We start from the raw sequence: 16,848 nt of genomic DNA, 5'->3' as shown, positions 1-16,848 counted from the left end.
AGCGTAAGCAAACCTTTCATGACAGGGGCAACTTGTAGTAAAGGTGGAGCAAGATCCGATCACCATCCTTAGTATTTCCCATAATGTAAAACACATCTAGCAGACATGTATGATGTTATACATTATGGGGGGGGTCACTACCCAGACCGGTTTCGACCTTTTTTGAGGTTTCATCTATATGTATGTAAATACTTAGGTTGTAGTGATGCAGAGCCTTATACTTTACATACAAGTTGTGACACCTTTTTAGCAACTTGTATGTAAAGTATAAGCTCTGGTTAAAGCTATATTAAAGGTTAAAGCTATATTAAATTGTATACCTAAGGTAAGGAGGTGTTGTTTATTATTTTAACGGTATAATAGAACACAGAAACTAAGTAAATAATTAATTTATTAACTTGATGCTGATATAACACAGAAACTAAGTAAATAATTAATTTATAAACTTGATGCTGATATAACACAGAAACTAAGTAAATAATTAATTTATTAACTTGATGCTGATATATCAAGCCTACTACGGTCAAACAGGAAGAACTGTGAACATCCGCATCAGCGAACATAAAAGATACGTCCGGAATTATCATTATGGGAAGTCGGGCCTAGCAGACCATGCTCTGGATACCCCTGCACACAGGATCAACTGGAAAAACACAAAAGTACTACACAGAAACCCGTATAAATCAGAGAGATTGTTCTTAGAGGCGACAGAAGCCCTAAAACACACCCCAAATCTCAACAAATATGGCTGTATTAACTTGCCGAAGATCTGGGAGACAGTCATATTAAGAAAAAACTAGCACTTTTCTAGGATTCTAGTAATATATGATAGCTTTTTTTTTTTTTTTTTTTCAGATAGAGGGTGCCAAAATCAGGACTCTAGTCTTTGTGTTGCTGCTACAATTTTGTTTAAGTACACCATGTTGTTTTAGTCTCGCGTATTGTGACAAACAGTGTTTTTGTGCCCTGAAGATGCTGGTTATAACACCAGCGAAATATCAGCATCAAGTTAATAAATTAATTATTTACTTAGTTTCTGTGTTCTATTATACCGTTAAAATAATAAACAACGTGTTCGACGAACACATAAGTCTGTCCACACGTTTAAGGTAAGGAGGGTTAATCAGGTAGGGGTTGGATGGACTGTTAATATGAGCTTCAGAAAAAGAAAATGCTGTGGAGGGTATATAAGGAGAAAGGTAACCAGCTAACTCACAAACAGTACATGGCTCGAGCAAAAAAGGTGACCAGAATGATAAAAAAGGAAAAACTAGATTATGAGAAAAATCCAGCTATTCAGGCCAAAGTAAATCCCAAAGAGTTCTTTCATTATGTTTCAAGTATGAGGAAGAATGACTATGGAAGATTAACCTTAATGAGTGCTGATGGTGATGAGGTGACAGAAGCTGATAAAATAGTTGAGTTACTGACTGGCCATTTGGCAAAGGTTTATCATCCTAGTGAGGTTACTGCTTTAACATGTGTGATAGACACTAATGTGGGAACAGAGGTGGAGAATTGGAGGTTCTTAGGATATTGAAGAATCTCATTGTAAATATAGCTGTGGAATTAGATGGCATATCAGCTTGGGTTTTGCTAGGGAACTGGCAATGCCACTGACTAGGCTCTTTAATTTAAGTCTCAGCGGTGATAAAGTTCCAAGGAAGTGGAAAGAGGGCAAAATAATGATGACCTTGCCTAATGGATTTTCCTAAGACTGCAGTAACAAATCATAGGTCAATCATTATCTCAGGCATGGTGGTAAAATTACTGGAAAAATTAGTCAGAAAGAGAATTCAAGAATGGGTGGATAAGAATGTGATACTGTATGAGGGGCAACATGACTTTGTGAAGGACCGGTCATGTCTTAGTAATTTATTAACTTTTTTATAATAGGGTAACGGCTGTGTTGGTAAAAAGAAATGACCACACAATGATTCTGCTAGATTTTGCAAAACCATTTGATAGAATACCTTATGGAACTCTGTTACACAAATTAGAACAAATTATAAGATGGATATTACACTGATTATGCAGATAAGAGGGTGGCTGCTGAACAGATATCAAAAAGTGGTATATGGAGGGGCAGAATCAAGGGTGCAAACAGGTGACTAGTATTGTGCTGCATGATTCAGTGCTGAGAGCAGTTCTGTTTAATTTGTACATAAATGATATAGGAAATAATCTGAAAAAGAAATATTCAATTGTTTGCTGATGATGCAGTATTAGATAGGCTAATAGTTAATCAAGGCAATGTGGAGAGTTTGGAGTTTGATTTAAATAGGCTGTCGGTATGGACAAAAGATAATGGTATCAGTTTATTGTGGAGAAATGTAAAGTTATCATTTGAATAAATGGATTACAAGCTGGGTATCAAATTGATGGTACTCCGGGAAATACATGAATCTAGAGATTTAGGGGTGGTGGTAGACAGAAAGTTAAAGTTTAAGGAACATATTGCTAAGGTTGCTACGGTAGCACATGATTACTTGGCTATTGAAGACCATATTAACAAGTAAAGATAAGGAAGATGTTATTCCACTTTATAAGGCCTTGATATGCCTACATCTGGATTACTGTGCTCAGTTCTGGTCTCCTGGGTTTCTTTTGGATGAAAAAGTGATGGAGAAGATTCAGATGTAAGCTACCAAGATTGTGAGTGGTCTCTGGAATGTCCCCTATGAGGATAGTTGAAGGTGTGTGTGGATTGGATTGCAGAAGTCTTCATTGGATTGCAGATGAATTAATGTCTTGAGTGAAAGAGAAAACCTGGTTTTTTGGAAGCTGAGGATGCAATTGTTGTGATGTGTTTATGCCAGGAGAGGCATGATGTCAGGGTAATTCCAAGAAGAGAAATCTATCTTGTCTGGAAATTTCAGTTTTAGCAAAAATAATACTGGGAGAAAATTGTTCTTTTTTGTGAAAAATAACACAGAACTGAATTTTACTAGCATTGAAATTGATGAGGTTATCTGAGCCCCATTGTAGGATGGCTTGGAGATCAGAATTGAGGGCAGTGGTGGTTGATGTTCTGTAGGTTGAGGTGAGTTGTGTAGAGCAAGGTTTATCAAATGAAAGGGAGGAGTGCAGTGTGCTGTCATTTGCAAAACTGTGTATTGGGTTGGAGGTCAACTGAAGTCATTCATTGATATACAGAAGGAAGAGGGTTGGTGAGAGAACAGAACCTTGTGAAACCCCGGCATTAATTGGATGGTGAGTGGATAAGGAACCGTCTACGATCGCATTTAGTGTGAGTCCAGACAGAAAGCTGGCATCCAATTGCAGAAGTCCTGAGACAATTCAAATGACTGAAGTTTGCTTAGTAAGCCTTTGTGCCAAACCCGGTCAAAAGATTTAGAGATTCACCAAATTTCTCTATGGCTTTTGACCAGAGATGGGTAATATATGAGAGTAGATCTCTTGTTGATCAGCAGTGACAGATCTGTACTGGTAGTTGCTTAATAGCTGGGTGCCTTCAAGATAGTGTAGGAGTTGAGAATTGATGGTTTTCTCCATCACTTTAGATAGGACTGAGGTGAGTGAGATAGGACGGTAGTTAGATTGCAGAGATTTGTCACCCTTCTTAGGAATGGGCCAATTTCCAGGCTTTAGGATAGATACCGTATAGTAAGAGAGACATATCTAAAAATTTCTCTGGGGTTTTTCTTTGCCTGATTTGCCAGTACTGCAGTTTTGTTTTCCTTAGTGAATCATTCTCCTGGTTCCTTTATACTCTTCATGCGACTAATTATTAACATTATTCATCTTATACTGCCTCCAAAGTACCATCTTCTTCCAGATTTCATGCTTAAGCTCCTCATTCATCCATTTTATACTACCTTATTCAGCCTTTTGTCTTTAGAATACATTCACACATTGATGCTGTTATGTATTTCTTTGTCATTTCCAAGCAACATTTATTTCCTTACCACTGAACTCCTCATTCCTTGCTAGAGCTCCAAGCTGTTTCCTAAGCTTGTCATAATCATCAGCATATTATAATTCCACATATATCCTTTCCTCACAAAAGTCTGCATATGGCTGGCCACAACCCAGGTGATCACTTCATGATCACTCTCATCAACTGGAAGAAAGTATGAAACCCCACTCACAATTGCATCCTCTGATGAAATGGTCAGATCTAAAACTCTCAATCCTCACATGCCCTCCTTTTACATTCTGCCTGAGATAATTATCTCTCAAAAACTTGAGAAATTCATTTTCCTTATTCCCAAATGTTATCTCTTCATTCCAGTCTATACCGCCATAATTAAAATCATCCATAATAATTACCCTTCCTTTGTTCACTAATCCAAGTTGTTTATACATTTCTGCTGTTCATACCAGCAACTCTTTCATATCATCATTATTGAATTCCTGACATGTACCCTCAAGGGGTAAGCTTAGGTGTTGATGGTTATTCATGACTTATTTTTCACGGTATTAACAACACCACACACTTTTATCACAAAGATGTTTTATTAACGCAGCGTTAATAAATCATCTTTGTGATAAAAGTGTGTAGTGTTGCTAATATCGTGAAAAATAAGTCATGAACCCTCAAGGGGTGTACAGGATATGATAGTACTACATGAATAACTTATATCACTACTAGTTTACTGTCTACAATTTTCTTCCAAATCAATCTGTTACCTGTCAGGACTCCAACATTGTTTTGCTAATCTCTCCTCTCCGATTCTGTTTATGTGACCATACCACCTGAGATTAGCTCTGTTAACACATTCCTGGATGCTAACAATGTCAAGTTCTTTTCTAATATCCTTGTTTTTAATATGATATTGCTATTGATGCCATCTGTTCATGCCCCTAATCTTTCTTAGGACTCTCATAGCTTTCTCTAGTCTTTGGTCAAGTGTTTTATTTCTAACCCAACTCTCAGATCCATAAGTGAAAATTGGCTTGAACACTGTGTTGTATACAGCTAATTTAGTGTTTTGACTAATTCTCTCTTATTCCATATAAATTTATTCAGTTGACTTCCTACCATACCAGCATTGTTTGATTCTGTTATTTATTTCCATATTTAATTTACCATCTTCACTAAAAATCATGCCTAAGTAGCTGAAATGTTTTACTTGTTCTATAGGTTCTCCATTCACAATGCAGTTGATATGTTCACTGCTTCTGCCTATTTTCATTGTCTTTGGCTTGTTGTAATTTGACTTTAATACCATATCTATTACAACAGTTATTCAATTTAGTCAGGGAATCTTTCACACTTGTACCGGATTTATTTAGAAGTATAACATCATCCTCATAAAGTAAAGAGCTGAGATTAACATTTCCAATTTTGATATCAGATTTAGTACCACTTTCCTTCATAATGTGATCCATATAGATAATGAATAACAGAGGGGATAATGTACATCCTTGTCTTCCACCAGATTTAACCTTAAACCATATTCCTGTACTTCCTTCAATTCTAACTGCTGACTTATAACTCAAATAAAGACAAGTATTGCTCGATATAATGTTCCATTGACACCATACAACTTAGTGTTTTGAATTTAGCACCTTGTCACATTTCTTTTCCAAATCTACAAAACTTAAATACAGATCTTTGTTATATTCCTTCCCATGATTTCTCAACTATTTGTTGTAAAGTGAAATTCTGGTCTTAACAGCCTCTGTTTGGCCTGAATCCATCTTGTTTTTCACCAAGCTTCCCTTCCACAATCCTTCTCAACCATGTCTCAAGTATACTTGCATAATAGAGAAATACTTCTGTAATTCTCACATTCAGTTTTATTTCCTTTTTATATATGGGTACTATGAGAGCTCTACTCCAATCATCTGGAATTCATCCCTCTGTCCAGGACTTCTAAAATATGCAGTGCAGCCACTGTAAGAAATTTATACCTCCATTCTTTAGCATTTCTGGTTGAATATTATCTGCTCCAGCTGGCTTTCCACATATCAGGATTTTGATGAATTTTTCTACTTCAAGTGTGGATATGCATTCCTGATTGCATGGCTTTTGAGTGATTTTTACGACTGTGCTATCATCACTGCTTGGTTCATTTAGCAATTTTTCAAAGTAATTTACTTTCAAAATAAATATCAAGGATATTCTTATGGTACAACACGACATGACTCTTTCATATCTTCTTGCATATTATACTTTTTGCCTGCTAGATCATTAGATCATAATAGTAGATCATCACTAGATTCTCTCTTTGCAAATTCTAGCAGTATTCTAGTATAGCCATTTCCCTTATCCATCTACACTGTCTCTTAATTACAGAAAGATTAAATCACAGTCTTAGTTGGCTGCATTTGCTTGCCAGCCAACTGGTTGCAGGTTCAAATCCTGCTGTTGGCATGGATGTTTGCAGATGCATTTGGTGGCAGATGAATTTTATCAACTACTGTGAAACTACCAATCATCTTACTGGAGGTAACTTGAGAAAGTTCCATACTTGGTCTAAGTTTTAAAAGGTGTACCAAGAGTAGACATATTGATACAAAATTAATAACGGAAAACTCACATACAAAGATTATTTAATAGCATAATTTTCGCCTGTGTGTACACAGGCATCTTCAGTACATATTAAGCTCAAATTACACAATAACTGACAATTCCAAAAAGCGCCACCTAAGTAGCTGGTGTAAGATAACTAAAAAGGTCAATAAATTTCCTAACAAAAAAAATCTATACAATAAAAAGTTAGGAAAGATTAGCTGATTTGTAAAGTACTATCTCCCATAAAGGGGATAGACATAAGCCATCAAATCTGTTTAAGTTAGGAGAATTAAGTAAAGTTTCACATGTTTCTTTATAAAGGCGTTCCATGAGGAACTAACTTTTGTGAAGGACTCTTGTCTTTCTCCAATGAACTCTATGTCTAGTGAAGATGGCATGTTCTGCAAGTCCAGACTTTTCAGTTTTAAAGTATTCAATATAAGATTGGTGTTCTTCTAGCCGAATAGAGGCAGATCCTCCTGCTTGTCTGAAATAAGATAACCCACAAGAGCACAGAATCTGGTAGACACCTGGATAATTAAGATGTGGAAGCTTGTCCTCAGGAGAAGGGAGAAAGGTGGAGATTTTTCTAAACTGAATATTTTTGTTGCCTTTCGACCGTTTAGAAAAATCTCCACCTTTCTCACTTCTCCTAAGGACAAGCTTCCACATCTTAATTATCCAGGTGTCTACCAGATTCCATGCTCTTGTGGATTATCTTATTTCGGACAAAGAAGATCTGCCTCTATTCGGCTAGAAGAACACCAATCTTATATTGAATACTTTAAACCTGAAAAGTCTGGACTTGCAGAACATGTCATCTTCACTAGACATAGAGTTCATTGGAGAAAGACAAGAGTCTTTCACAAAAGTCAGTTCCTCATGGAACGCCTTTATAAAGAAACATGTGAAACTTTACTTCATTCTCGTAATCTTTCCTAACTTTTTATTGTATAGATTTTTTTTTTTTTTTTTTTTTTTTTTTTTTTTTTTTTTTTGTTAGGAAATTTATTGACCTTTTTAGTTATCTTACACCAGCTACTTAGGTGGTGCTTTTTGGAATTGTCAGTTATTGTTTAATTTGAGCTTAATATGTACTGAAGATGCCTGTGACACACAGGCGAAAATTATGCTATTAAATAATCTTCGTACGTGAGTTTTCCATTATTAATTTTGTATTGATACTTGGTCTGTAGAGCAGGATTTCCTCAGTATGTAAAAAAATAAATAAAAAATACAAAAAATATATCATATAAATAAAAAATAAATTAAAATAATTCTTAGCCCATCCATGGTACAAATACACTATGCGCTTACAACAACAACAACAAAAAATCTTGGGTGGAAGTCACATTTTAAAAAAAAATATTAAGCCAAGACCTTTTTTTCCCCTTCACAAAGGTGCTGTCCTCATGTAATGCGTGTCATAATTCTATCCACCAGTTCCTGAATTCTGCCCTTAAATAAATTTTTCAATATCCAACCAAAGCCTTCTTTGACAACACCCAAATTTCTAGACAAATGAAATTTCAAATTAAATGGATATTGAATCCAACATTATTTCAAAGCCAATTAGAGAAACTACAAGAGTTTCATGCTGAATATAGAAACTATAAAAGTTTCGGCAGATCCAAGCGTAAGCAAACCTTTCATGACAGGGGCAACTCGTAGTAAAGGTGGAGTAAGCACTGATCACTATCCTTAGTATTTTCCCATAATGTAAAACACATCTCCTAGTGGACATATGTGATGTTTTATATTATGGGGAGGGTCACTACCCAGAACCGGTTTCGACCTTCGTTGAATGTTCAAGTACAGGTCAAACTCCAAAACTCAGCGTTGTTCCCCTCAGTAACAGGCTCACCCTGCCATCGAGAGGAACTGTCAGAACCGGTTGGCTCTACACCGTGGCAGGCTCACCCCACCACGGAGCAGAGCCGCTCATTTGCTCATATCTCAAGGGTAACAGCAACAGTCATGCCTCAGTCTTCACAGGCTACAGCATCGCCATTCATTACCCCCCCCCCCCCCCACCCTGCACCTGGGTGACAGCAACAGCCAAGCCTCATTTAAAACATCATGGGCTACAGCATTGCCATTCATCACCACTACCCAGACCGGTTTCGACCTTTGTTGAGGTCTCATCAGTGAGCAGGAAGACCCAAAATGTAAATACTCAGGTTGTAATGATGCAGAGGTTATACTTTACCATAGGAATTGCCAAGAGATGTCACATCACAAAAGGCACCAAGAATTACTGAAATAGAGAGCCAAAAGGCTTCACTTCAGCGATGCAAAATTATTCAAATTAAATGGATATTGAATCCAACATTATTTCAAAGCCGAACAGAGAAACTACAAGAGTTTCGTGCCAAATATAGAAACTATAAAAGTGTCGGCGGATCCAAGCGTAAGCAAATCTTTCATAACGAGGAGATGTGTTTTACATTATGGGAAAATACTAAGGATGGTGATCAGAGCTTACTCCACCTTTACTACGAGTTGCTCCTGTCATGAAAGGTTTGCTTATGCTTGGATCCACCAAAACTTTTATAGTTTCTATATTCGGCTTCGAAATAATGTTGGATTCAGTATCCACTTAATTTGAATAATTTTGCATCGCTGAAGTGAAGCCTTTTGGCTCTCTATTTCAGTAAATGAAATTTCTATTCTTGTGATTATTCAAACCTTCAATCTCTTGTCATAAGCATATCATATTGTCTCCTTAGCATCAAAAATTAGGTTTTCTCTTTTTCCTTAAGGCATTATTTTACCACTGCATAGCTGTTAACTCTGTACAAAATCTCAAGTTCATCCAACAATTGAACACTGGACTCACATTTGGAGTGGACTATGAGAACTTTCAAAAATAACTCAAGTCCTGAAGGAGGAAATTAGGTTAGTTTGCCCATTTCTCACTGGTTAATTTTATTCTCACTCACACAGACATTTAGTTTCTGTTGCTTCCATTTTCCACAAATATTTTCACAGTCACTTTTCATCACAGTTTGACATCTATATTTCCTTTCCAGTCTCATTTCTAAATATGTTAAACCACTCGTGGCCACTATTCAACAGTCATTCACAATTCAAATCCAAAATCACAGAATATTTTTTTCTCTATTCATTCTTTCTATTGTCTTATGTGTTTTAAACAAAACAATCTATAGGACTTCAAATCTGATGTTATTATTATTATTATTATTATTAAAATTTGACCTCCATGGAGTCAGAGACTCATCGTGGGAAGCACACACTATTGCACACAATGCTTGTCCAAACATGCTTTAAACTGATTCAATGTGTCTACACCCACAACACACTCAGGCAATGCATTACACTCACCAGCCACTCTCCATGCAAAGAACCTACTTCTCTTCTCACACCCTTCTTATACAGTTTCCAGCGATGGCCTCTTGTTCCACACCCTCTCCACACACACATTCTATGAAAAATCTCTTCCATGTCAACCTGATAACTCCTGACTAGCTTATATGTCTCAATCATATTCCCTCCCTTAATCCTATTCACGAGGCTTTGCAACTTACATTCTTTCAGTCTGTCCTCGTACTCAACATTCCAAATACCACTGACCACCTTTGTGAATCTTCTCTGGACCCTTTCCAACATACCCTTGTCACCATGAAAACCTGGCAACCAAATCTGTACACAGTAATCCATATGATACAATGACACCATAACCTCTCTATTTCTGCATGCCAGGATCCTCCACATCATTGCCATGAAAGAAATTTTTTATAGAATGTGGGAAAGGTATAGAGCTAGGGGACATACTTGGAAGTTGTATAAGGAAGATGTGAGAATTGACATAACAAGTTGGTTCTTTGCATAGAGAGTGGTTGATCAGTGGAATGCTTTCCTGAGATATTGTGGGGAATGCAGATACAATTAATGAGTTTAAAGCATGATTTGATGCACATTATGTGTAAAAGGGTTTGCCACAGTGAGTCTTTAGACTCCGTGAAGGGCTGGTGTTAATAAAAATAATAATAAAATAAACTATATTTTCATTTTCTTGACTCATTGCATAAAAATTCTTTTGTTTCACATCATCAGAATAATTACATGAATAAACTAAAAATCTAGAAAACAAGTAATAACATTTAACAAGTCTAGTGAAAATATTTGAACATGAATAATATATGAACAATCGGTTGTATGAGTCAATGGAGTTTGGGAATAATAATAATAATATATAATAATAAAATAATGATAATAATTATTATTATTCAGACCTCCATGGAGACAAGAGACTCATAGCAAGAGGTCCTTCCTAGGAAACACAAAGTCTATCATACCACTCCTTGAACTCACTGACCATTCTTGCTCTCACCACTCTATCATGCAATACATTCCACAGTTCCACCACCCTCCACGCAAAGAAACCACTCCTCACCCTCTTGATCACAGCTTCCTTTCGTACTTTCCGGTATGGCCCCTTGTCATTGCTCCTTCCCGCTGCTCCACAAGAGAAAGAACTCCAAAGTGTCCCTGTAACTTCCTCTCAACAGTTTAAAAGTCACGATCATATCACCTTTCCTTCATCTATCCACCAAACTCTGCAGTCCACATTCCCTCAGCTGATCCTCATAATTAACACTGTACAGTCCTGACACTATCTTTGTTATCCGCCTCTGCATCTTTTCCACAGTTAATTTATCCCCTTCAAATCGGTCAGATTTGAACGTTTTCAGAATCGGGGACCGAATCTGAGAACAATAGTGTAAATGTGGTCTGATCAGGGTCTTATATAACGGAATGATAACTATTTTATCTCTGCAGGTCAGCGTCCTTCTCAGTATTGCCACAATCCTCTGAGTTACCTTCACCACCTTTGCAATATGCCCACTGAATTTCAGTTTTCCAATGATCATCACCCCCAGATCTCTTGTCTCCCCTACTTCCTCCAGTATAGCTCCTCCAATAGAGTATGCAGCGTCCCATCAATGTGTCCCAAACCTCAAGACTTTACATTTTGCTGTATTAAACCGAGACCCCCATTCATTTGTCCATCTCTCTAGTTTATTCAAATCTTCTTGCAGGGCTGCCACATTTGTACTCTTACTAATAACCCTTCCCATCTTCATATCATCTGCAAACAACTGAATATCCCCTTGCAATCCACTGACAATGTCATTGATATAAAGGTTAAACAATACAGGTCCTAGTACTTAGTCCTGTGGAACATCATTTGTAATCTTCTGCAATATCTTTGTTGATATTGCCCCACCATACACAACTCTCTGATACCTATCAGACAGCCAATCCTGAATCCGGTTGACTAACCTGACATCTAAATCCATGTGCTAACTTAAATATCAGCTTATCATGTAGTACCCTGTCAAATGCCTTTGCAAAATCCAAAAAAATGACTGTGTATGCCTTTCCCTCATCAACTGCTCTTGTCACTTTATTATAAAAGGCAATCATATTACTTAAACAAGAGCGCCCCTTAGCAAATCCATGTTGATTTTCACAGATAACGTTACCGTCATCTGCTCAATGCTGTATATAGTCCCTCACTAATTTTTCCAAGATCTTAACAACTACTGATGACACACAAATTGGCCTATAATTAGACACTTCCAGTCTGCCACCACCCTTATGCAATGGCACTATCTTCTTCCTTCCATTCCTTGGGTACCTTTCCCATAGCCAGACTTTCAGTGAAAAGCCAGGTTAAAGGAGCTTTCAGTTCTTTACCACATTCTCGGGAAACCATGGTGAAATACCATCCAGTCGCACTGCTTTACTGACATAAAAAGTACTCAGTATTTGGAACAGACTATGCTCTTGCACCTCTAAACTGGTTTACCTATCTAGTATTAAAACCTTCTCCTGGATGAAATACTCCTATAAAGTGCTCATTGAACAACTCCACTATGTCCTGTGTATCTGTCATTCCATTCCCATTTTTATCACACGATGCCATTCTTCCACAATGATTTCTCCTTCTACTGGCCACATAGTTAAAAAGTTCTGTAGGATTTTCTTTAGATCTTAGTGCCAATATTCCAGTTTTGCCTTCCTCATCATACTAGTCACTCTCCTAACCTGAGCCTTGTATTCTTCATGCATCTGCTTTCCACCCCCTCTCCTTATATCTCTTCCATAATCTCTTTTTCACCTGCAGTTCTGTTTAATATAGTTTGTCATCCACTTTACACCAAATTGTGTCCACTTCTTCACTCATGGAATACAGCTAACTATTGCTGCTAACAAATATTCCTTCACTATTTTCCAAGCACTAATAATATCCTGGCCTTCCAATTCTGCCCTCCATGGAACTGCCCCAAGTTGATATCTAGACTATTATAATCAATGACCCTATAATTCCACATATGTTCCCTTTTCTTTGATACTCCTGCATATCTCTTCATCCTTCATTTCAAAACCACATGGTCACTCTCTCTCTCCAACTGGGGAGAGAGATGTCATCTCAGTTATTATCAGCTCATCTGATGCTATGACCAAATCCAAAACTCTTGAACCTCTTGTTCCCTCTATTATTACCACAGCTCAAATCCACCGCCACGTGCTTCAGTGACTCTAGTGCCACCTCCACATATAATAATAATAGTCAAGTCATTATTTTCGATTTTTTTTTTTTTTTTACTCGCCATTCATCCTTCACAACGAGGTTTTGAATAGTTGGTTTGTGTTTTTAGATTTTAGATTTTTATATATTTGTTTTTGACACATTTTTATTATGGGGTGTGACAGAGAGATATCATAGTCTCAGTAATGCTTCACATCATGTAGAATATCCTCGAGATGCTATATTTTATTTATATGTTATATTTTCTGCACTTAAGAACATTATCATGGCTGTGATTCCCCTTACCCTTAGAACCAAAAAAATAGCATAGCAGGAAACAGAACCTGAAAATAAAAAATATATTCGAACTATCTGGTCATGTAATCAATAAAAAACACCATCCCATGTTACAGTATGTTAATATCAAATGCCATTGTTACCTTGAATCTAAAATTAAAACAAATAAAAGCTAAGCAAAAACAAAGAAAAAGATATAGTGTTGAGAAGTTGGAATCATCTCATAGTAGAGAATAATATAAATCTCAGAATTACTAATTCTTGAGTACCTTCCTTGGATAGTGGAAATAAATAAAAACTATTTTCCAAAGCAATTTTAGAAGCAGCTGTTTAGAAGCACTATACTAGAAAAATTTCACAGCATAATCAAACTGATTACAGAAGACATTTTACGACTTGTGATCAGAGAAGAACCTCAAAATCCAGTATAAACATGGATAACAATAGCAGGGAAAATATAAAGAACTAAACAAAATGATAAGAAAAAAATTAAAATAACTGAAACTAAGCAGATTCTGAATAAATGTGGAAAAATTGAAGAGGAACTACAAAGAAACAACCCTAGTTGCTTTCCAAATGAGTAGATTAACAAAACCTTTCACTAATACTAATTGGTCAGTTGATGATGAAAATGGCAGGCTTTTGACTGGAAAGGATGAAATCTTGCAGTGTTGGCATGATTACTCAGTTAACCTTTTCTCAGAAGGTAGTAGTCTTAATGATCAAAACCTTGAAGATATAATACAAATGACATTGGATGAAGAAGACTTACCTATTTTAATAAAAGAATTAGAAGCAGCACTTAATTCTTTGATAATTCAAAGAAATTTCTGTTTCCTGCTTGATTGCTAAAAAATGTCATTGCTAAGATGTAAAAGTCCCGGGCATAGATGCAATAACTTCAGAACAACAGAAAGAGCAAGGGGGGGGTAGAACTTTTCATTGATGCCCTGCTCAAAATTTGTCAAGATGTGTGGAACAATGAAGCATGACCAAAAGATTGGTGCACCTCTGTTCTGATTCCTATTCCTAAAAAAAGATTATAGCAAAAAATGTAGCAATTATAGAACTATCAGCTTAATCATTAATCCAAGCAAAATTTTCCTAAAAATCTTGAACTCTAGGATTGACAGAAAAATAGAAAGTATACTTTCACAGAACCAAGCAGGTTCCCTAAAAACAAGAGTAGAATAGCTCACTTATTTACAGTACATCTCATTGGAGAGAAATATATTTGGTATCACAATTTTATAGATATTCAGAAGGCCTTTGATCCAGTATGGTATGAGGCATTGTGGAGAATTCCATAGTCTCCCTCTTACCCACGAGTTCGCTTTCCATGATTTCAGTTATCTGTGGTCAACCCTGACCTGAAAATATTAAATGGAAAATTCCAATAATGAATAATTTATAAGTTTTAAATTGCGTACTGTTCTGGGTAAAGTGATGAAATCTAGCGGTCCCGCCTGGGACGTGAATCACCCCTTTGTCCAGTGTATCCTTGCTGTACTGTATATGCTACCCTCCTGTTAGGCACTTAGCAGCTGTATGAAAATATTAAATGGAAAATTCCAGAAATAAAGAACTCATAAGTTTTAAATTGCACACTGTTCTGAGTAGTTCTTAGCTATCAGATTCACTGTTGCGGTATTGCAATGCTTGTGTTTAAGTAACCCTTATTTTACTTAATAATGGCTCCAAAGCACAAGAGTAGTGATGCTGGCAATCTAGATATGCCTAAAAAAAGCTGTAAAGTTTCCTTTGAAGTGAAAAGGTGAAAGTTCTTGACTTCATAAAATAATAAATAAATAAATAATAATAATAAAATGTATGTTGAGGTTGCTAAGATTCCATTCACATTCAGATAACTTTTATTACAGTATGTTGTTATAATTGTTCTATTGTATTACTGTAGTTATTATATGTGTGCCTAATTTATAAATTAAACTTTATCATAGATATATATGTATAGGAAAAAACATAGTATATATAGGGTTCAGTACTATCCGTAGTTTCAGGTATCCGCAGAACCTATTCCCCCTTCAGGTAAGGGAGGAGACTATTATACTGAATCAGTATGGAATCATTAATAAAATAATATGCCTAATTAAACTCCCCTCCCCATAATACATAGCATTATACATATTCATAAGGATATATACATTGCATTATGGGATACTAAGACAATTGATGTGAAGTCATTAGTCTCTGTATACAAGTAGTCACAAAGTTATTTCAAAGGCAAACTTTCTTTGCTTACACTTGGATAAAGGATGAAAACAAGAATATAATTTCTTGGCATCCTTAATTTATAGTATAACCAAATGAAAAAAAAACTTTTGACACTAAAATATATTGCACAGACTTTTGTTATAAGAGTTTTTTGAAGCATTTCATAATATTAAATTTTTTTCTTTCTATTATATAGTTAATCTTTATGTGCTCAACTTATTTTGCTGTTTATTGTAATGACTGTTACAAATCATATATGATCATCAGGTATTAAGAAAACATTCTATACTAATAATCTCTATGTGAAATTTCAGGAATTAGAAATACAGCGACAGTGTGGCCGCAGTCCTCCTCACCACACTTGTTCCATTTATGTTGTAACAGGACTCTTATTTGTCCACTTAGTTGGGTACTTCCTTGTTTGAAGAGCCTTGTTTGATGAGTGTCACTGCTGCCTTCTACAACAGGCCAAGGCCTTGTATTACTCCAGGTGCCAGGAAGAGGGTGTCATCACTTACACTGCTCTGTACTGCTACTCTGCTTCCACAATTCCTACTAAGACTTTGCACTGCTTTATTAAAGTGGAACTTCTGTTGCTGAGTAGGAAAAATGGAATGCGAACCATCTGAATTAGTTTGAATAGTGCATAATCTCTGCTCACTGCTTTAGGCAAAAAATTAACAATTTCCTCATTAAATGAAGAATTTTTTATATTGTATATTGTGGACTGAATAGCAAAGCCTTTTTACTTGTGATTTTTCTTTTCTTTTTAATTTTGGAAAACTGTTTTCTATTAAAGAAAACACATAACAGTACATAGATTATTCTTGATGGAGAAAACATCTCTTGCTCTTTCTCTGTGTTATTACTTTATATTAAATGATGCATCACACCAAATGCACTTGTGTACAAAAATTTTGTAGTGTAGCTAGAAAAGCTTTTGCCTGTTAATGAATATTGTCCTTCTGTTGGTTGGACAATTCTGTTTCCAAATTAATATTTTTATACAAGTTTTAAATGTATATAACTTTTAAACTACTAGGTTTAATGTATTGCACTGTTAATTATCCTTTGAAAACTGATAAAATATTAATTTGTTATGAAGTTTGCAATTTTAACACATTTATCTGTATGATCTTATCCACAGCAAGCAATACAAAAGTTATGCACAGATTGGGGTAATGGAATGATTGGTTGGTGTTTTTTGTCATTTATCATAATCTTAATGTTTTGTTAACACCACTACTGTGATGAACAATCATCTTACCTACTTATG

At 35.9% G+C, this 16,848-nt stretch overlaps 1 protein-coding gene across 4 annotated transcripts in view; it reads left to right on the top strand.

Annotated features, from left to right (window-relative positions):
- Positions 1-16,848, top strand: part of LOC150106232 (voltage-dependent calcium channel subunit alpha-2/delta-3-like) — a 2,133,114-nt gene that overhangs the window by 2,040,215 nt on the left and 76,051 nt on the right. For 3 of the 4 annotated variants that reach the window (XM_090393049.1, XM_090393047.1, XM_090393050.1), the window contains one exon: positions 15,887-16,712. The exons of the other annotated variant lie outside the window; for it this stretch is intronic. In XM_090393049.1, the coding sequence (XP_090249175.1) occupies positions 15,887-15,997 (111 nt within the window). In that variant the 3' untranslated portion in view covers positions 15,998-16,712. Of the gene's footprint in view, positions 1-15,886; positions 16,713-16,848 lie in introns of those variants that run through there. 4 annotated transcript variants of the gene reach the window in all.

This window comes from Typopeltis vanoorti, chromosome 5 (assembly GCF_054136105.1).
Source record: "Typopeltis vanoorti isolate ZY-2024b chromosome 5, IOZ_Tvanoo_1.0, whole genome shotgun sequence".
Lineage (NCBI taxonomy): Eukaryota > Metazoa > Arthropoda > Arachnida > Uropygi > Thelyphonidae > Typopeltis > Typopeltis vanoorti.
The sequence above is the reverse complement of the archived record's forward strand: the minus strand, read 5'-3'. Positions and strand labels throughout refer to the sequence as shown.